This window comes from Syngnathoides biaculeatus, chromosome 18 (genome assembly GCF_019802595.1).
Source record: "Syngnathoides biaculeatus isolate LvHL_M chromosome 18, ASM1980259v1, whole genome shotgun sequence".
NCBI classification, from domain to species: domain Eukaryota; kingdom Metazoa; phylum Chordata; class Actinopteri; order Syngnathiformes; family Syngnathidae; genus Syngnathoides; species Syngnathoides biaculeatus.
In genome coordinates, this window is record NC_084657.1 from 5,980,295 (window position 1) to 6,002,085 (window position 21,791).

General features: G+C 41.0%; 1 protein-coding gene across 2 annotated transcripts in view; it reads right to left on the reverse strand.

Annotated features, from left to right (window-relative positions):
• The window catches only part of LOC133491846 (voltage-gated potassium channel subunit beta-3), a 29,089-nt gene continuing 7,298 nt past the window's right edge, over positions 1 to 21,791 (reverse strand). For both annotated transcript variants that reach the window (XM_061803498.1, XM_061803497.1), the window contains exons 2-14: positions 8,458 to 8,501; positions 8,335 to 8,372; positions 8,064 to 8,143; positions 7,932 to 7,976; positions 6,643 to 6,687; positions 6,042 to 6,085; positions 4,347 to 4,433; positions 4,177 to 4,262; positions 3,978 to 4,098; positions 3,794 to 3,888; positions 3,539 to 3,659; positions 2,435 to 2,523; positions 1 to 1,773 (exon numbers count right to left, since the gene is read on the reverse strand). In XM_061803498.1, the coding sequence (XP_061659482.1) occupies positions 1,684 to 1,773; positions 2,435 to 2,523; positions 3,539 to 3,659; positions 3,794 to 3,888; positions 3,978 to 4,098; positions 4,177 to 4,262; positions 4,347 to 4,433; positions 6,042 to 6,085; positions 6,643 to 6,687; positions 7,932 to 7,976; positions 8,064 to 8,143; positions 8,335 to 8,372; positions 8,458 to 8,501 (985 nt within the window). In that variant the 3' untranslated portion in view covers positions 1 to 1,683. The remainder of the gene's footprint in view (positions 1,774 to 2,434; positions 2,524 to 3,538; positions 3,660 to 3,793; positions 3,889 to 3,977; positions 4,099 to 4,176; positions 4,263 to 4,346; positions 4,434 to 6,041; positions 6,086 to 6,642; positions 6,688 to 7,931; positions 7,977 to 8,063; positions 8,144 to 8,334; positions 8,373 to 8,457; positions 8,502 to 21,791) is intronic.

Here is a 21,791-nt window from a genome sequence, read left to right on the forward strand (position 1 = left end):
AACATACAGTAATCGTATCCTAGCAGGATGTGCATATACATGAGCCCTGGACAACCTTTTGATGATGTGAACGCCTTCTGTTGTTAAAAAGACAAAAACAACAGAGATGACCCTTTAAATCATGTAATGCGCTTTCTTTGTAGACACCGCAACAGACATGTTACATTCAGCATGTTCAGCATGAATTGTTGCCCCTCATCGCGCGTTCTCTTTGTTGCAAGACAGTAAAATAGAAGTTATGCAGGCAAAGTTTACATTTTCATAAAATGGATTGAACAGTTCATGTACACTGGACGCAGTCGGACTGTATAGACGGTCACAGAGTAAGAGAGGATAAGTCCTTCATGTTTCCTTGATGAACCTGTTTGCAGTGCAGCCAAACAGGTTGGGCCTATATACACTTTAATTGTGCGCCAACCTGAACAAGTCACCCAAACATTCCCCACTCAAGTTTCCTGATGACGCTTATTTTCATGGGAATTGACAAAAGGAACACAGCCCATAACTCTACATAGATGTCATAGAAAACCAAAGGAAAAGGCATGAAAACAAGAGTATCCAAAGCTCAGAATCGAGAAAACCAACACAGAAATTCCCAGACAGATGAAGTTATAAAAGGCTTCCATGTTTAAAAAATAACAAAAACAAACCAAAAATAAAACCCTCAGCATACATTAGCTAACTATCACCCCTTGTCATCTTTGCAAGACTTTTACAATTGGTGGTCCCAAATAGTCTTGTTTCTTCTCATTTCGGGATGTAGATCTTTGATCCTTTGCCTTAAAGTCAGGCTTGAGGATTTTCTTTCTTAAAGGGACATGCGGACAATTGAGGAACAGAGGAGGCAAGAAAAAAAAAAGACTGCGAAAGACCAGCTGTGTTTGAAAATGTTCTCAGAGGGTGAACACACCGCTCCATTAAAAATAATGCATGGAAATACGAGTGATAACTCAAAAACTTCAAACTCTCAGCTATTTTTTTTAAATGCATTCATTTTCATCAAGATCGGGATTTCGCAGCCAAACTTTGTAAACTATATTCTTGTGTTCTTTAGTGCATTTTTTCATACCTCTGAATAATCCGCCTATTTCTAAAAAGCAAGTAATGTGTTCATCCTATTTTTTTTAACCTCACAAGTGATCCACTGTGCCCAACTTGGTAAAGCAGTGAATGTTTGCCAGACCAGTCGCATGCACACAATGGCAAATGTTGGGGACGTCAAATTTGAACTAACCACTGTCCCTCTTGATGCATCTTTTTCTGCTGGCCGCACAGTTCAGACCATAAAAATGTGCGGTTGGAGGGAGGCTGGAGACTCCCACTTGCGGCAAATGCACCACTAGCTCAGTCAGGTTGCATTTAAGCACAGAGGCTGTGTGTTGTTTCCCCCTTTTCATAGCAAAAGTCCATATTTGCTTTTTGTGACCTCTCACTATAGCCTTGGAACTTCTCTACTGTAGACACAATTATCCTGTCAATGAGTATTAATATGAGCTGCTTTTGTTCTGATTAACAACTGCGAGATTTTTCTTTTCTCCCCATACATGAGACGGTGTACTGCGCGCAATGGTTGATGCGCTCATTCCGGAAGCATAATGTTGCTGAGGACATGCAAGTTGTTGAGTATACAGCAGAGGAAAAAGCAAAGTTTTTGTCTTCTTTGTCATTCTTCTTGCGGGATGTTCAAGCGCGAGACTCCTTCTTCAAGTGGGGCTTGTTTCCCAGCACGGCGTCCATCTCTGTGACTGTTTGTGGGGTCATTTGGGATAAAATCTGAAAAGGAGGAAAAAGGGGAATATAATCCTGGTTCTGAATCCCGTAAAGTAACTACAGTAAACTACAGTGGAATGTTTCAAGTTATGCTTCATCAGTTGAATTTAGAAAACGAATGCGCATATAAAGGTAGTAGTGGCCAATGGACCACATGTAGCTTGCGCAATCAAAATGTACCTATATTTAAATTTTTTTTGTATAATTTTATTTAGTTACCTCATCGGATCATTGTGTGTGTGTGTCTAAACAACATGTAGGTAGGTTTTGGTGTCATGGAATTATGTCAAAGTGACATGTAAAATATTTGTATGTCGGGGAGAATCTCAGGTTACCCTGGTTTGTGTGTGAAAGTTATGGATAATCTTCGATGCACGTTTTTGCACCGCTGCAGGCGGACTTCCAGTGCAATCCGTGAACCTGTAACTTGTTATGAAATGTTAAGTGTTCTGCAACCATCAATTGTGGTGTATTTATGGTTGAAACGATTAAAATGGGCAACATTTTCAGGCAGGGGAGCATAAATTATTCAGCGTTTTTCACAATTCGCAGCTGGCCTTAATTCTTAACCCCTGAAAACAGTGGTTGTTTCCTCTAACTAACTATGAGTCAGCATGTTGCTCAAGATGATTTATGGAGAGGTGAAAAAATTATCCATCTTTACCCGCAGTGCGCCCAGATTCTCCAGCAGCTGGTCTGTATTTGAAACACCCAGGAGCACCGAGCTGACTCCTTCACTGCGAAGACACCATGCTGGGTGTGTGTGTGTGTGTGTGTGTGTGTGTGTGTGTGTGAGGGGGGAGGGGTACACAACAACAAAAACAAAACAAAACAAGCAGCAGGAAAGTTATTTGCAAGAGAATCACATGGGTTGCATGCTTATCATGTTCAATGACTAAATTGTCTTAAAATGGATCATCAGGTTCCTTTGCTTTGTGTTGGGAGTTTTTGGTGCAATTTTTAGTGCAATCCAAATTCAAATGTGCTGCTGTTCGTCAGCTACAGCATATTATGGGTGTGTGTGAGCCTTTCCCAGCAATCTTTGGGTGAGAGGTGAGGGGATACACCCCGAAATGGTCGCCAACCAATTGCAGGGCACATAGACACAAACAACCATTCGCACACACATTCAGCCCATCCATCAATTTTATTAGCCGGTTGTTCTCACAAATGGTCGCTGGAGTGCCAGAACCTATCCCAGCTATCTTCTCGCAGGAGGCAGGGTACACACTGAACTGGTTGCCAGCCATTCTCAGGGCACATAGAAACAGACAACAGTCACACTCACAATCACACCTAGGGGAAATTTAGACTGTCTAATTAATGATGCATGTTTTGGGCATGTGGGAGGAAACCGCCCCCCCCCCCCCCAAAAAAAAAACACCCATGCAGGCACGGGGAGATGATGCAAACTCCACACAGTCGGGGCCAAGATTTGAACCCCAGTCCTCAGAACTGTGAGGCTGATGCTCTAACCAGATGTGCTGCTACATTTAGCCCAGTATACATGTAAAGACATTTTTTCTGTTTCTTGACAAAGCAGACCGAAAACCAGAAAAACCTTATGTCTTATAAGATTGTCCTATAAGGCTGTCCTTAGGTCTGAGGTGTGTTACATGTGGGGAGCAAATTCCACAGGCTGACTTGATTAGCCCACAACGCTCGAACAGGCCTAATCTCATTTTGTCTTTTTAAACTCTTCATAACAACAGATTAGATTAGGTAATTAAAAAAAAAAAAAATCTCTGCAGTGTTATTTGGGCGGTACCGATGGCCAACTGTGCGGCTGTGCATCCCAGTCTGTCTGCCAGTAGGTGGAGCTCCTTGATTTTAGCCAGTTGCCTGCGCCCCTCCTCACTGTTCACTCGCTCCCTCAGCCACTGGTAGCCCTAGAGCCGCAGACAAATGGGGAACAGGGGAAAGAAAATGTGAGGTAAAGTGCTACTTTACCGATTTCTCATGAAAAAATGCCCCACTGATTGGGTGAGGAATCCCATAGGAGGGTCATTTAAAACAAACTGACCTTCATTGCTGCTCTGGAGCACTCTGGCACTCCATCGCTGTACTTCCCAGTGATTAATCCGCACGCCAGTGGTGACCAGGTCATGGCTCCAACACCTGAAAGAGACAAATGAAGTTTGTCTTTGCCTATTCCTCACACGAGTGGAGAAGATCAAGTGGAATATAAATGTTGGATGAATTGGTACCGATCTTGTGGTAGAGCTCAGGCAACTGCACCTCGACTTTATCCCTCTGGAAGTAGTGATACTCTGCCTGCTCGCACACAGGTGGTATCAAATTGAACTGGCGGGCCACAGAGTAGGCTTCCTAATGCGGGAAAGACCGTCAGCCATCTGCATTGCTGCACTGACGGCAGGACAATGGCAAGCAATGATTGACAGTCACCATGATTTCCATGGCACTCCAGCGTGAGGTGCCCCAGTACATGGCCATGCCCTGGTTGATGACAAACGTCATGGCCCGCACAATCTCTGTGGAGAGAAGTTCAGAATGTCGTAGTGAGAACCTGCTTCCACTTTAATACCATAATTGATCTTAACAGTGTTCAAACTCACCTTCCATTGGACTGTTGACATCGTTTCTGTTGGCAAAAACGATGTCCACATAATCGAGCTGGAGTCTTGATAAGGATCCTCTTAAACCTGTTATTGTTAAGAGACAATAAGAAACAAAACTATACCATATGATACATTATATTTTAACAGGATGTAATGTCATCATACAAAATTATAGGATGCGATATTTGTAATAGTACAACACAAATGGGTACAAAATATAAAAAAACATACAATACAACACAATACCACACAATGCATTATGATTTTATACCTTACGATACAATCATACAAAATATGCCAAATCAGTATAATATGTTTAGACATTGCATTTCTTTTAGTGAATTATAACCTAAAAGATAATGTCATAAAGGCCTACATTTGAAAATCGATTTTATGAATTGCAGTTTATTGGTGGTTTACACCTACTTCATACCATAAATACATATTTTAACTGTCTAATGTAATTACTACCCATCTATTTCTATAGGGCTAGTCCTTATTAGGATTGAAGGTAAATTGACTTGAGACAAGAGGCGGGGTGCATCCTGGACTGGTCCACCATCCAACCACAGGGCACATTTTGACAAACAAACATCCGCACTCACATTCAACACCTACATATGGACAATTTATAGTCTTCAATGAGCGTAACGCATATTTGTGGAATGTGGGAGGAAGCCACAGTACCAGAGAGAGAACCCATGCAAGCACGGGGAGAACTTGCAAACTCCACATACAAATCTAGAAATTTAGTGAGTTTGAGGCATACCTGAATATGTAAAATGTTAGAACAAAGTCCATCCAACCCATACTTTTCTAGTAAATAAAAAATAGAACATGCACCTCTCAATTTGATGCAACCTCTGCAAACAACAACTGCAAAATTGAATTGAATGAATTATTGAATACCTCTGTATTGCTGAACATTATTATCTTGTTAGCATATTCTCCTTCGGTTCGCTTGTTTAGAGATGGTCGCATTGTCGCACATCGGAAGGACACGAGTGTCTTGCAGCAATTTGCGTGGCAGTTGCCAAGTTATTTAAAAAAAAACATGACAAATGTCAACCTCATGATGATGCTTGAGGAAAAATCCTATTTGACATTTGCAGACAATCGTACGAGAAATGTGAAAATACAAACTCCTGCGCAAGGGAAACTTTTTAACAATGCCATGCCGATGGGTTGGAACCAAATCTGTTTTTAGAAGGGATATTTCGATTTAAACGCCGTCTGTTATGTATGCTTGTTAAATGTCATAGTTCATCCTGTGTTCCAGTCTCGTGTGTGTCATCATTTTTGTCCACATTTTTGTGACAGGCCTGAAGCTGACTAAAAGCCCAAGTATGAGCGCTGTCCCAGCATGCCGTGCAAATGTTAAAAGCTGCACAAACTTGACCCGTTACGTAACAACGTCAAATCAAAAGACTCATGACAATGGCGCCCATTTAAATCCTTATTTAATTGGACAGCCCAAGGCCACGCTGTGCAGTATGCGCTAAACAAACAAAAGTAGCCTTCTTTAGGATTATGTAGCGCGGGAGGAGGTGATTAACCGGCTGGAAAAACAATGATCACGGGGTGGATTTTCCATGGGAGCGTCGTCATATTCTTCTGTCCCCTTCGGCTGACCCTGAGTCACAAATTCACACCAGATAATGTCATTTCAAAAGCAATGGGATGATGCGTTACCTTCAATGATGTGCTTTCTGGAGAGCCCTCGCTCTGTCTCGGCTCTGTGAAGTCACAAAGGTCCCACGATTAATCGACAACTAACTGATCATCAAATGAATCAGATTAGTCATTTGTTTCGTAATTTGTTCCTATTCCTCACTGGCACTAATAGATGAACAAAGATACATTATTTATTGAAAATATACATTTGTTGAGCAATTAAGTATACAAGTATTTATAGTAAATGAACAGGTCATTTATATAGACACATTGTTTCATGTTCAGTTATCATTTTTTTTTAAACTCGCTGACTGGTGATTGGGCCCAAAAATCCTGATCGTGTAAAACCTACTAACCAGTTGTCCACTGTGCCAACGCATTTTGTACTGTAAAAATAAATAAAAAGAAATAAAGCCCTGTTTTCGAATAAAGGGATGGAAATTAAAGCCAGATAAAAAAAAAACCTAACAGATTAATTGATCAATAAAATAATCGTTTGTTCCAGCCATACAAAAGTAGACTTTGATTATTCAACATTGAGCACAGCCAATAAGCAAACACTATTTTTGTTTGGATAATAATAACAATGGACTGAAAAAGATAGAACTTAAATACTTACTGGCCACCCCAGTAGATCTTAGTAGTGATGACAATACTAGAGCGTCTAAAAGGATATAAGGATAAATATTTACAACAGTTACGATCATGACTCAATTCACACTGACACTGTAATAGATGGAATAAAATACATTCTTTTTGTTACTGGTGTTGTTAGCTTAGTAGGCCCATCAAGAAACTGACAGAGATTTGAAACTTTGTAATCCTCACAAAACGGAGCCATCCAAATATGAATTTGGGGACATAGAAGTATTAAAGGGGACATACGTAAAAACGACTCTTGATGAATACAAATTTGGCCTGCCCATCATGAGTGAAATCAAACAATTTTTTGAGAGCGTTCAGGCTACGACTCCAATCGTCATTGTAATGAAAACAGGACTCCCCATTGGCGCTGCAGTAAATGGGGGCGGGGCGAGGCCTTGCTTACTTGAGTAAGACTGAAAACATGCTAATTTCATCCAGACAAGAAATATTGAACAAAATGCATGTCATATAGAAATTGTCACATCAAGAACAAATCGAGGAAACAATTCAGAATATGACCCCTTTAGATGAAAATACACAGTGGTACCTTGACCTAAGAGTGACCTCTTTTACAACTTTTTTGGAGATAGCACACATTGCTCATTTTTTTTTTTTTTGGATTCACAAGTAAACAAATTCACAAGTAAAATATTGGCAATGAATTCAAATAAAAAATAATGCACTTGTGTTTGGAAGACAGTAAACAATTCTTTCACTGTTTATTTTCAGGCCCTGTCGAAGTTTATTGTCAAACTAAGCATAAAAGAAAGCCCCTTACAAGTTTGATAGCTTAATGCTAACACAATATTGAAAAAGCCATAGCTAAAAAAATAGAACTAGTATTTTGGTATGTGAAAACTCTTTAAGCAACAAATACTGAAACATAAACAGTCCAGCAACACATAGACAATATAAGAATACTCACAGGCATATATATGTTTGAACCTTTGTAAAGAAATGACTACCAGTAGTGTTACAGCATCTTACTGAGTGGGTTGTGAAAGACTTTTTTTTTTTTTTGTGCTAGTGTGTTTGTATTATACCACCCCTGGCAATGTGATGTGGGAACAGATTAATGGCATTTCCATTCATTTCAACTGGGAAAGGTGATTTAAGATGTGTTTTATGTATGGACACGGAACAAATTAGACTCATAAGTCAAGGTACCATTGTAATGTATTGTTCTGTAGCATATCACAGTAACATGAAGAATATTTCCTTTGCACATGTGTGATAAATTAGTAGTAATTAGTAATAGATAACCTCCATGCTTTCTTCTTGATTATGTTCCCCAGTGTGATCTCTGCTCTGTGGAGAAAGGCATGAGGGCTTTTTTAATTTCAGAATACTATACCATCCCAATTATGTATATAGACAAACACACAGAGGTCTAACCTTCCAGAAGCATAAACCTCTGCGGTGTCAAATAGGTTGACCCCATTCTCATACGCTAAAGTCATCAGGTTTTCTGCCATCTGTGGAAGAAAAGAAAGGTTGAGACTGAGAAAGCGATTGAGTGTGTAGTTTTAAGAAAAACATCTTTCTCGACATGATAGCCCTTCAGAGTCACATGTGACCAAATGACAAAGAATCTGGAGGCTGAGGCTATTGATTTGGTCATAACTGAGGCCCAAAAATAAAAGGACACTTGTGAGTGCGGTCTCACCTCGTCAGATATTTGTGATCCAAACGTCACCCATGTGCCTGATTGAGAGGAGAGTCATGGATGTGTGTTACATTTCAGGACACGAGAGGAAGACGAGATTATTTTTCATGCTTGGGATCTCACCTAAGCCAAGGCAAGACACACGGAGGCCGGATTTGCCCAGGTTCCTATGGGGAAACAGAAGAAACACAAGATATGAAATGAAAGCGGGATGATTCACAATGATAAATAAACAGCTTCATGGTGTACAAACATCTTTTTTTTTAAAGGAAACACCTTTCTTGTCATTATAGCCCTTTAGAGTTGTGAACAAAGCAAGCATATTGGAGCAGGGGGCTCAACTTTATTGCTGCCTCTCAATTCCACTTGTACAAATTACTTTAGGGACATACACTATATTGATTTATTGATCAATAGTAATACGGTAAATAATTAGGCGGAGGAAAAAAAAAACTAGCTACTTTACTTTTGCTGCCTTTATTTTGATATCTGCAAAACTACAAAATGATGCTGTATTACTGGAACATATGATTCAAAATAACACTGAAACATACTGTAGATACTAATGAGTCAATGTAATATGATATGATACAGAATGATGATACGATAAGAAATGATCCAATACCAAATGAGACATTATGACAAGAACAAATGATACAAGAAGATTTAATCCAAGACAGAATTTTAGGATGTAAAATAAAAGGATAACAAATTATCCAACATGGTTTGACAGTGATACATTGTTACACAAAGGGAATATAAACCAAAGTGATAGAGTACCATAGCATAGATCACAGGTGTCAAACTGAAGGCTGAGGGGCCAGATCTGGCGGGCCGCATCATATTATGAGGCATACTTAAACAAAGTCTGTCTCCGTCATGTTTTTTTGGTTAAATTGGTTTGTTCTTAAGATTCACTGATGGTGTAGTGGTACAGCCTGACTTTTGTATGGGCAGTGTGGGATCAATTCCTGCTCAGTGATGTTGTCGATATCTGCCCTGCAACTGACTGGTGACAAGTTCAGGTCACCAGTCCACCTTTTGCCCAAAGCTAGCTGGCATTGGCTCTGGCTCTCCTGTGAACCTTGCGAGGATTAGCGGCTTGGATAATGGATGGATGTTTTTTTTTTTTCCATCCACCTATCCATTTTCTTAGCCGCTTATCCTCACGAGGGTCGTGCGAGTGCTGGAGCCTATCCCAGCTGTCATCGGGCAGGAGGCAGGGTAAACCCTGAACAGGTTGCCAGCCAATCGCAGTTGTTCTTTTCATTTTGGCAATACATTTTTTACATTTAGAAGTATGACATTCTTTTACCAAATCTTAACGTAAATTAATAGTTGTATTCTGAAATAGTTGCATGCCAAGTTTTCAGATTACTTCTGTTTTCTTATTCAATTTGTTGTTAACAATGGACTATAACGGCAAATTTCAGGGGAACAATGAATATATATGCATACGCAACTTTAGGATTCGTCAAAAGAGGTGGAAGCACTTGGTTCTGGCTTGGGTGATCAGTGAAGGAGATCGGGACCAAGCACCCCATAGGATCTTTAAAAATCTACAATGTCTTCTTTTACACAAGATGTCTTCAAGAGCTCCCAAAGATGACAATATCTGATGTGTACGTTTCATTTGTGTTTGCAAATGTCGTCATTTGTCCAGCCATTCAGAAAACACAAGTTCACTCAAACCATCATGTCATCAACCCACTTAGTTGCCAGGTTTTGTGGCCTTCGCACTTAGCTCACAGAGATGTTTTCCAGGTTTGGTCATGTGATCGTTGGCGTATAGCTTATGTGTTTTTGTATGATGATTTGACTTTTTGAAACTGTTTTCAATGTCAAAAACAAACCTCTGAGGGAAACCATAACAACTGCCTTTTATGATCAAACATGATACAAAACAAAGTTGTAATACCATGATACATGATAGAAGGAAACAATACAAATGATACGATACAAAAGGATACATTATGAATAATACAATACCATGATTCTCTTCTCCCAAATGAATTCAAAACAAATGAAGTACAGACCGCATGTGAATGGTTGCGCCCATTGTGCCAGTGCGCCTGTGGTTAAAATGTGTCTAATTGTTGTGAGAACAATTGACCTTCTGCCGTTCATATGCTAAGAGCTCACAGTAGTGGCCCGCTTCAGAGAAATAGCTGTGGGGAAGTGGGCTCGGATGGCGTCCAAGCCAAAAGACCAGATCCTCGGGTCTGAGCGCTTAAATAGCCCCAAATGTGCCAGCAGGAACTGAGGAGAGCTTTATTACCCAACATGCCACATTTGATTACCCAGACGGCTGCGTTTTGAAGGGTGAAAAAGAGCTGCATTTGTGACCACGAGAGCATGTACAGATAAATTGCCTTGATGCTGGCTCTCCTCCTGCATGTGTCCTGTCCCCAATCGTAATTAGAGGCAAGTAATAGGGTGGGAGAAGAACATCAGAACTGCAGCCTTACTACAGTAGCTGCTTGCTGTCTTTTCATCACCAGTGGGCCCCCCCCCCACTCCTCCACCATTTACACTGCCTGTCTGCCTGCCTGTGTCCGCCACAAATAACCAAATGCAGGAAGACAGTCTGTCAGAGCATTTAGACTCAGCCCAGCGAGCCCTGCTTTTATTTTCTCTGCTCTATTTTTAATGCCTGACCCTTGAGCTATTTTTAGTTTTCTGTACATGTAAGCGTTTGTGTCCCGCTGTGTGGGTGTGTGGGTGTGCGTGCATACACGCGCTGGTGTGTATGTGGAGTGTGGGTGTGAAATGCTCATTGTTTAGACTCTGTCAAAATAGCACACCCCAGCAGGGTTAGGATTGCTTAGCTGCAGGGAGGAGGATGCAAGGAAAGGCAAGTGGGCTCAGATAAAGCCGATTCCTGGGATGCAAGGCCAGCTTTCCATCGTGGCTTCCCACCGATGACAGCACGACTCCGATGAGACCAGCAACACATTCACTTTGAACAGTGGCAATTGCCTATATGAGCCACATGGGAGTTCTTCCGAAGACTTTTTCGAACCACACGTCTATGTTTTCATTTCCTACGTTCTTTAATGACTGTGACACAGATTAGATAGATAGATAGATAGATAGATAGATAGATAGATAGATAGATAGATAGATAGATAGATAGATAGATAGATATAGATAGATAGATAGATAGATAGATAGATAGATAGATAGATAGATAGATAGATAGATAGATAGATAGATAGATAGATAGATAGATAGATAGATGATGATGGATGGATAGATAGATAGATAGATAGATTTCTCTTTTTGCTCAGAAAATTGGCATTTTTAATTCTATTGCTGATTACTAAAGAAGGGAAAAACAAAAAAACAAACAGGTAATAGAAGTCTAGACTTTCTTAGACAAGTTCAGTATTAATGTTGTTGCGGAACAATATTCTGGAGGTCCTGACAGATCAGACAAAGTGGTCTAAAACAGCTGGTGATATGAGGGACCCTGCTTTGAAAACAGCATGCAGTTGAGTTGAGAGGTGTATTAAGTCAGACGTTAGCTGGGATAGGCTCCAGCACACTCACGACCCTTGTGAGGATAAGCGCCTTGGAAAATGGATGGATGGGTACGAAATACCCTGGTGGTGGGGCTCAAAGCTGAGAGCCTGGCATTGGGCTTGCACCCAAGGGGCCTGGCAGCCCGAAAGGGTAACTAATCTGTGACCCCCTTACATTGCTGGTAGCTAGTTGGACTCGTTTCTGGTGAGGGTTATATTCCACCAAGGCTGCCCTTTGTGACCGATTCTGTTCTTAACGCTTATGGACAGAATTTCTAGGCCGAGGTGTAGATGGGGTCTGGTTTGTTGGTGTCAGTGTTACATCTTTATTTTTTGTAGATTATGTGGTTCTGTGGGCTTCATCAGGCTATGATCTCCAACTCTCACTGGAGTGATCGCCTGCTGAGTCTGAAGTGGCTGGGATAAGAATCAGCACCACCAAATGAGAGGCCACGATCCTCAGTCAGACAAAGGTAAAGTGCCCTCTCCAGGTCAGCAATGTGGTCTCGCCTCAAGTAGAGGAGTTCAAGTATCTTGGGCGCTTGTTCACAAGCGAGGAAAGAGTTGAACTGGAGCTCGACAGGCAGATCGATGCAATGTCTGCAGTGATGCAGACTTAGTATCGGTTCATTGTGATGAAGAAGGAGCTCAGCCGAAAGGCAAAACTCTCAATTTACCAGTCGATCTACGTCCCTTGAGATCTGTGACCGAAATAACAACATCCTGGATACAAGCGTCTGAAATGAATTTTCCCTGCAGGTTGTCCCGGCTCTCTCCTAGATATAGGGTGAGAAGCTCGGTCATCTGGGAGGGTCTAAGAGTAGATCAGGATGGATGCCTACCTGGTGAGGTGTTCCAGGCACATCCCACTGGGTGGAGACCCCAGGGATGACATAGGATACGCTGAAGAGATTACGTCTCTCAGATGGCCTGGCAACACCTCGATACACATTTGGAAAAGCTGGAGGACGTGGCTGGGGAAAGGGAAGTCTGGGTTTTCCTGCTAAAGCTACTGCCCCCATGACCCGACCTCACATAAACATAAGAAAATGGATGGCACCAAATGCACAGCACCACACTAGTGTACGTCCAAGACTCTACCACCATGTGCAACATGGCAAATGTGAAAGTCAACAATGACTTAGTGGTACCAAGTGCTTTTCTTTTCAGGGAGAGGCATTTATTTGTGGATGAAACCCTCGTGTAATTTGGACCTGGTGTCTTTTAATTAACGGTACTAATTGGCATTTAAGAGATATACTATTATTCATACATGAAAGACAGATGCTTAACATCCTGTCATTACATGCCTGTCCCCCAATAAACAGTATTTATGTACAGTAAAAAAAAAAAAAAAAAACCCTCAGTGGAATATGTCAGTCTTTCTCTTACATCTGCACCCTCCCGCACTGAGCCGAACTCCACAGCCCTCTGCAGTGCTGCAGTCTGCTTATTTACCATCAGTAAGTGCGGAGGGGCACATGCTCACTCACTCTCGGCTTTTACTGACAACCTGCCCCTCAATTTCCTCTGAGCGTGCACTTACGTACACAAACGTGCACACATACACACGCGCACCTCGGTGATTGTCTGCAGGCATGCCATTTCATGTAAAGGAGCTTCTTATGCAAAAACACATCAATAATGTGCTGTCCAAGCATGAGGGAGGCCGCTCCATGCGTCGATGGGCCCATTCACGTGTGATGGTGACGAAGCGAGAACACAGACGCACATCTGCATATGGCTCTGCATGGATGCACTCATGAACAGTGCGCACAGATGCTGCTCTGGCCTTCGTAAGACACGCCACATGGTTTCTCCTGAATTGTTATTTCTGTCTCGCAATAAATCACAAACCCCGGACAAGGTGATTGGACGGGACTCAGTTGTTGTGATACATTGTTAATAGTGGAGGGCAGGGAGGCACACAGGTGCTCTGTCATAGTGTAGTCAGCATTTTAACCTGTGCTGACACCTCCAGTTAGCTTGTACCCCTGGAGCTAGCAAGACAATACATGCAGATGGTCGCGAGCACATGATGGATATTTTGTTCCCTGCAGTTGTCTGTAGAAGGCCCACTCATGCTGAGCAAGGTCTTCTCCACAGGGAAGCCGACCTTAGGTAGTAACGTCAATGTGTGTGTGTGTGCGTGTGTGTGAGGGCGCTTATGCCTATATGTGCATTTTTCCCTAAACGAATTGAAAGCAAGATGGTGTACTGTCCGCACATTTTTAATGATGCCCTGTGGCTTCAGGGCTTGAAAGGAATCTATCGGAAGTCTTTTAAAGGAAGGTCACAAACTGTCGGTAAAAATCTATACTTCTTAATAAATAACATTTTCAACAGCATTTCATTCAATACTAAAGAAAAAAAAACAAAACAAAAACATCTTCAATTGAAGTTCCTACATTTTGTTAGATTCATGCGAACCCAATTTAAGAACTCCATTTCTTGTCCAGATTTTAGGGACGCCCTGTACTTACGGGTATGGCACTGGCCACCTGGAAGCAGTTTTATGCAAAACCTACAACTTTAAATGGAGACACTCAATACTCCTAAGTAAGCTGTAATAATACTAGTCAATCTTTACAGAGAAAGAAGATATGCGAGTGAATATTTTTCAGTTATTTGTCTACATATGTTGCGTTTGTGTTCAAATATCCACTTCTCAAACAGTAGTAACACTAATGCTATTCACTCTTCATTTTCTGGCATTTTGCATGGTTTGTTAGCATTAAGCTAAACGGACAAAGATACATAACATAAGCCCCTTTGTTTGATGTTTACTTTAACAGTAAACTTCAACTGGGAGTGATGAAAAATAGCACGAAACTTCTTTTTGAAGAATTGGTCAATATCTGGCAAATTGCAACTCTTTTTAAGTGAGTTGAGCTGAATAGACTGCTAGAATCCAGTACTTGTAACTCAAATCATCCAAATTACGACTCTCAAAATACTTCGAAGTCGGGGGACTCGTACCTCAAGGCACCACTGCAGTTTTATGTGATGTGTGAGTTTAACTACCCTACTGAAAAGAGTCCCAGGTAATTATTTGTAGGAAGGGATTTTCAAGAGGTGACCTTTATTGCTTCAAACGCTGGTGCTATGTTGCAGCTCGACATGCAAAACTCAGTTAATTGGTCGACAAAGAACTTCTGTGAGATGATGAGAATCTATAACCTCCTCACATTTGCAGTTTCCTTTTATGTCGTTTATTCTTGGCTTCCATAAATAATGCAGTGCAGTTCGAGGCAGAACAAATTTTTACCAATACTTAAGTTTCCGCACCGTCACTTATGATAGATGCACGTGTGTAAACAGCGAAGCCCAAACTGAGATTCTCTAGTACTCGTGCAAATTTTTGTGGATTTAATCTGCATTTGCTGCATGGCTATACTGCTGTACTGCAATGCATTTTTGGGGGTTGTAGTTAGTTAATGAGTCATTGTTTTGTAACCAAGAGCTACAGCTTTGAATGCATTGTGTGAGGCCACTATTTTTTATTACTACTGTACTGCATTACATATCACTCTGCTATAGATGCAAGATGCTATACTTTAAACTTAATGAATTAAGCAATTGATCATTTTAATAAAGTAGGACAGAGTGCGATACAAAATTAATATATATACTAATTTATAATAATAATAAAATATGAGAAAGGAGAGTGAAAATACATACACTGTATTTATAAAATATTTAAGGGGTGTGGCCTAGTGAGTGGATAGCAGGAATCGGAGTCAGAAGAATTTTCAAGTTCACAAGCAAAACACCTCTATTGCCACTGCTGTAGAATAATTTTTTCTGAATGGTAAAATTGTTCAATTACAAGTACATATCTACTTATACTCTCCTTTTAGAGCTTGTATCTAAGGTACTGCTTCTTGCAGAGCAAACTCATGACCAATTTTTACCACATTTTCTGTCTTGCAGACCATCATGTGTGCCTTTTTTTCTTGCATACACAGTATTTAATTAAGTCACATCCCTGGTCATCATTCATTGAGCTCATACCAAGGTATTTTCTGAGGAACTATATATTTTTGCTGGAAGACTTTTAGTTGCAGTATTTCTTGCTTAGTGGTTAAAGTGTGACAGAAGTACAGTAGTTGTTATCAGTGCTGTGCTTCTCGCCTCGCCTATTAAAAGTGCTCGACAATAAAATCTTTGTGTAACGGAACATCTGTCATTCAGATGCAGTATATTAAAACTTTTAAGAAAGTAGGTCTGTCCTAATTTAAAATCTGTGCACATGCTGTGAGAGAATTGAATGGGGAAAAAGTACTCTCTTTCATACAGCTTTATTAGTGGTGATGACCCTCCTATTAAAATGCACGTAATGAAGTGGAGCAGCTCCAGCTGATATTAAAGTAGTGAACCACTTTATGATGGTTGGAAAGGCCCCAAGAGACACGGTCATGGACAAAGGCACACGTAATCCTCTGGTAGGACCCTAATGATTGGTTTCAAAGTTTTTTCCCCATAGAATGCCATTAAAAGTTGTTTAAAATGAGTTCTGAGATTGGTTTCTAAATTCTTTGGACATTGGATAATTCCTGAAAATGTACAAAGAATGAAAACAACATAGTACTTGGGTTTTTTTTTCGGAGGGTGTGGCCCAATTTTGACATGCAGTTAGTTAACTACCGATCTATCGTCCCATCGGATAGTCCGCTGGTGTGGGTGAGTTTAAGTCCCTCGTTGTCGGCTGTGACTGTGCATATGTCACACAGAGAAACAGGGGAGAGCGTAAATAGGAGGAAACAATAAACAGGCGGCATGTGGACTGAAGCTTTGAGGTAGTGCAGTCACTTGAGAGTGCCTCGTTGTCGACCGTGGGTGCACAGAGAGGCAAGGAGAAGAAAATAAACTGGGCGCTTATGAGTGCCTCGTTGTTGTAATGCCGAAAAGCCCTGCAGCGACACGGTCGGTGCATTATGTTCCATCCACCGGAGGCTTCAACTTCCGCGGCTCAATGCAGTCATGCGGAGGCATACGAAATATTGTAGACAAAGTACGATCCATTTTTCTAGGTCATTGTTTCGGTGGATTTAGCAGACACACCCAAAGCATCTCGGAGTGCAGAGAACGGCTTGATTTTGCACAATTTTGAGTCATCATTTTACATGATTGGCCTTTTTTTAATGTTTTAAATTTGGCAGGGTTGTTGATAATACTCTTCTCTTGTGTGTCAAATTTACCAGAAATTTATTTCCACTTTACATGTATTTTAAGATGTGGATTTTGAGCCAGTCAACTTCATAATGAGTTGAGGTCCAGGTCAAGTGCCACCTGCCAACTTGCTCTACTGTACGTCTGGACAATGAGCGATGAAGCGGAATATCTGAATGAAGTCTCACTTTCCCCGGCTGACTGCCTCATAAATACTATATCTCATGGGCCTGGACAGCCCAAGGAATTTAACATGATTGAATGGAGTTGTCCATGTGTTTGGCCCCATTAGGATGTCAACTGATGTATTTTTGTCTGATGGAAAGCATCTTAGCAGAGCTACTCACAGTCAAAACAACAAGGTGACAAAAACTGTGGAAATATTTTATCCATTCATCCATTTTCTACAGCACTTGTCTTTGTTAGGGTTGAAGATGAGCTGGGAGCTATCCAGGTCAGGTTTGGCAAGAGGCTGGCAACACCGTAGCCTGGTCATCAGCCAATTGCAGGACACACAAACAATGTGGAAAATTGAAAGTGGTGTCAAACACATTTTTGTCGCTGGCCACATTGTAGTTACGGTTCCCCTCAGAGGGCCATTATGACTGTGAAACCATTGAACTCTTTAATCGCCTCATCATATTTGCCCATGAAATTTATGAACTTGTTTTAGAATCAGAAATCCAGAGTAATGGGTTTTCAAACATTGTCGATGTTTCGTAATACAAAAATGCTTGTAATGCATTATCATTTATGATATATGACAATTTGAAATTTTAGTACAGATTTTCCCAAGAATCATGGAAGTCGGCACAGATGATTTGCCTTCGCGCGCAACATAAAATCATGTGGTGGGCCAGATCTGGCCCTTGGGCCTTGAGTTTGACACGTGATATACAACAATCGCAGGGAGAACTGCGCAAACTCCACACAGGAAGTCCGGAGTCAAGATTCAAAGGCCGAACCCCAGAACTGTGAGACGGAAGTGCTAACCACACATCCATATCACACAATTTTCACAATGCTGTTTTACCAGAGATTGACTAAGAGGAGAGTGGAGACTGTCTTTCACCTGAAGTTAGCTGAGATAGGCCAGTAATTGTGCTTTTAATAGTAACCCCCACCCCCATCACCCCAGGAAAACAGCATCAGCTCGCCAGCTGAAAATCTGTTGAAAAGTTTAGTACATTGGAGTAAAGTGATTGGATTCAAACAAAAAGGTATCATTCAGTAAAAGAATAAACTTTTCTTTTGTACAATTTACTAAACAGCCCAGGTCAGCCATTTGAAGTGTGCTGGAAGAATTTCACATAATTGGTCCCTAAATGATTTATTTACTCTTTTCTTTGTTCAACTATCGATGACAGAGACATATAGTGATAAGCAGAACTATTGCCATAAGGTACATAATTGACCTGTGTACACTTTTTGAAACATTTTTGTTTGGTGATGTGTCGTATGATTATTTTCTAAAGTACTCAGTATTGCTTGACATAAGAGTTTTTCAAGATATTAGCCGTTCCTTGGCCAGTTGTTTATTTTTTTTTCTTTTGCATTAAGAGCGGCACTCTGAGATACAAATACAGTTCACCCCCCCCACACACACACACACTTCTATATGACAGTGAGTTTTATATCAATTCATTCATTTGTTTCTTTGGAGTGAAAGGACAATATCAGTTGGTGGCGCTAATTCATCATTAAGGCATTTGGCCAATTTCCAATAAACCCCCCAGGAAAAAGAAGAAGAACAAAACATTAGGTGCAGTTGTGTTTTTTAATGCATTTTCTGTGTTTGCAGGTTATGCGGAGACCAATTGTTTTTATGTAATACTGTTGAAAGAGATTTCCTCCTGAAAATTTAAAAAAAAAAAATTTTGGTTTTGATTTTTTTTGCGGGGGATGGGTGGAGAGCTGCTGGAACGGATTAATGCCAATTCCATTCATTCAGTGGGGACAGATTATTTCAGATACGAGTGTTCAAGGCTCATAGATCATTAAAGTTTGGGAAACACTAGTCAAGGTCATCTTAACAAATAAGTGACAGTGTCCTCAAGGAGCATAATGAAGGTCATTGAGTATGTCAGGGCATGAACTTTACGTGCAAAACCTGACAAGGTTGTTGAGGTTCAATGATTTGTTCATGGGCCGCTGAGGGTTGAGGCGGTTAAAAATGCACAGCTGAAGTGCACTCAGAGAGAACAGCAGACTGGATGTCAGCGCACTCACATCATCACAATGCTAATTGATGGTAATGCACTGCTCTGTCTAACCACAGAAAGCGTATCGAGTGCTTGAGATCACCTCGGTCCTCGGAAAACGTGAATTCTAACACCATGTTGACTTTTAGGAGTTGCGTTGGAGCTCTCGTGCGCACGACGGAACCGAGTTGCTGAAAGCGAGGCGGAGGACAACGTGAGCTTTGTCCAAATCTGTGGAAAAATTCATCGGAACATCTCTGTTTATATTAATTCATTCCAGCCGTGGAAACAAAAGTAGCATACACAATGGAGTGTTTTGGCTGATAAAATGGTGTCGCTGTTGCCAAAAGAGATGAAGACTGATTCCACTGACCTTGCAGCTCAGTGGACTTTCAATGTCCAATAGTGGCTAGTACAGCTATGCTGGAAATAAGTCTGACCTTCTTCCCCTCTTGTTGTTTCTTCCTCCTAAAAAAAAAAAAAGTGAGGATCTGGTTTCCATGGGAACCCCCACTTGACTCATGAGTGGTGTTCAGGATGTCCCGCTAGGTGGCGCTGTGCTATATTCATGCCACAATGCCCCTGGTGGTTGACGCCTTCGAGCGTTTTTTCTGCAGATTTCATGCTTGAGTAGACTGACCCAGTCACGTCACAGCCATTCATTTCTCAATCATAGAAATAATCAAAACATATTACATGTGCACGCGTGTACATAAACGTCGTCTATACAATGACTTTGTATGATGCTGTATTTCTTTATGTGAGCGAGGGAAAGAGCTATTCGAAGTAATTTTTTCCAAGGTCATAAAGTGAGGTGAGCTACTGGCTAAAAAATAGCTCATTTGAACTCATCTTAGCAAGATTATACATTTACAGGTCTAAACATTCTCCTTGCTCTGAGATTTTGGATGAACTTACTAATAAATGTGCTGATGAATTGTGAACCACTTTATTTCTTTTGGGTTTACAGTTCACCTATCCCGCAATAATATTTCCATCTTATTCTTTTACACACGTTCATGATACAGTTAAGTTGTTTTTTAGGAGCCACCTTTCACAATAACTATTGAAGAAAGTGTACTCCACTCCAATCAATAGAAAATCAACATATTTTTAGTTACCTGACAATGCTGTCATTGCAATATCATGACAGCATACCATGATATTGCAATATTTTTGCTCAACGGTTATCTTACCATTGGTACCAGCTCCTTCCTAGCTTCAAGAAACAATTGATCAAGCAAGTCACCACAATTCCAGCAGGGGAGGACACGAGATTATTACTATCGCTGAGCGCAAGTTAGGTCAATGAGGCGGCCTGTGCGGTGATTAGCAAACACGAGCCAACAGCAGCAATGACAGGTGCCATCTGCAAAGTGCGATGCGTGTCGCATCTGTATCAGTCTTCACTTGTGTTCCGCACAGTGACACAAAGTCAGGAGCACAAAGCCTACAGTCGTTGAGCTTTGACCAGTGTCACTGTGCTATAAAAATCCACAGCACAGACACTGAGGCTAGCCAGGCCCTGATAAGCCACCGCAATGCTTGTGTTGTTAGTGACAAACTAAAAGCAATGCCGGGGGAAGGGGGGTGTTGCCATGGGCAACTGGAGGCAGCCGTATGCTGGATTAACAACCGCACTCCCGATTTGTGGCACTTTCCTGAGAATAATGTGTTGAATGGCAAGAATAATCCAAGATTTGTATGGCTGCGTTTCACTGTGTGCTTCATTCCCCTTTTAAAATCTCCTCATACAGTACGAACGCAAATGGAGTGAGGAAAGAATGGGAACTGTTCAATCAACCTGATTACCAGGGGAACCGATCATATTTATTGGATTCTGCAGTGAAGTCGCAGTCACTGTTCCGGCCGATGAAGCGTCATACATTTGGAGACAAATGGGATTATTTTTGTACAAACACATTCCGTTGCATGTCGTCGACAAGACTCAATCCAAAGAGATGCTGATGTTGCCCTGTTTTTATACATTGTGATGCAGACCTGATCTTGTGTGCTGCAATGTTGTTTTTATGTTTTTGTCTGTTTCTTTTTCAGGATACACAAAAAGTTTTTTAAGGCCTCCGAGATAGGTTGTTCATGGGTGGAAAGAATTGTTTTGTTGATGCAGATATTTCAATGACCTGGAAAAAAAATGGTTGGTTGTGCATCAACTACAGAGCTTTAAAGGGTAGTTTTTCTCTTTTTCTTTTATCACAAACAAATTGTATAATGTAAATGCTGCAGTGGCTGAGCTAAATGCAAACGTAGACAACCTGTACAATATGTTCCACATTGTCCATTTGTGACCTCTATGTCACCTTCCATCATAGAAATCATGCTCCTGCATAAAGATCAATACAAGCTACAATGGTCCTCAGAATGTGTCCACATTAAAACCCATTCACAGGTGTTCAAGGGCACTTTCAAAGCAACAGGTGATGTTTCAACCCCTAACATTTAAGGCAATTGTAGCCAATCTTCCAAATTTTCAATGGAAACAACACAGTCCAAAAAAAAAAAAAAAAGCCAAGGGTAAATGCATACACGAAGATTGATAATA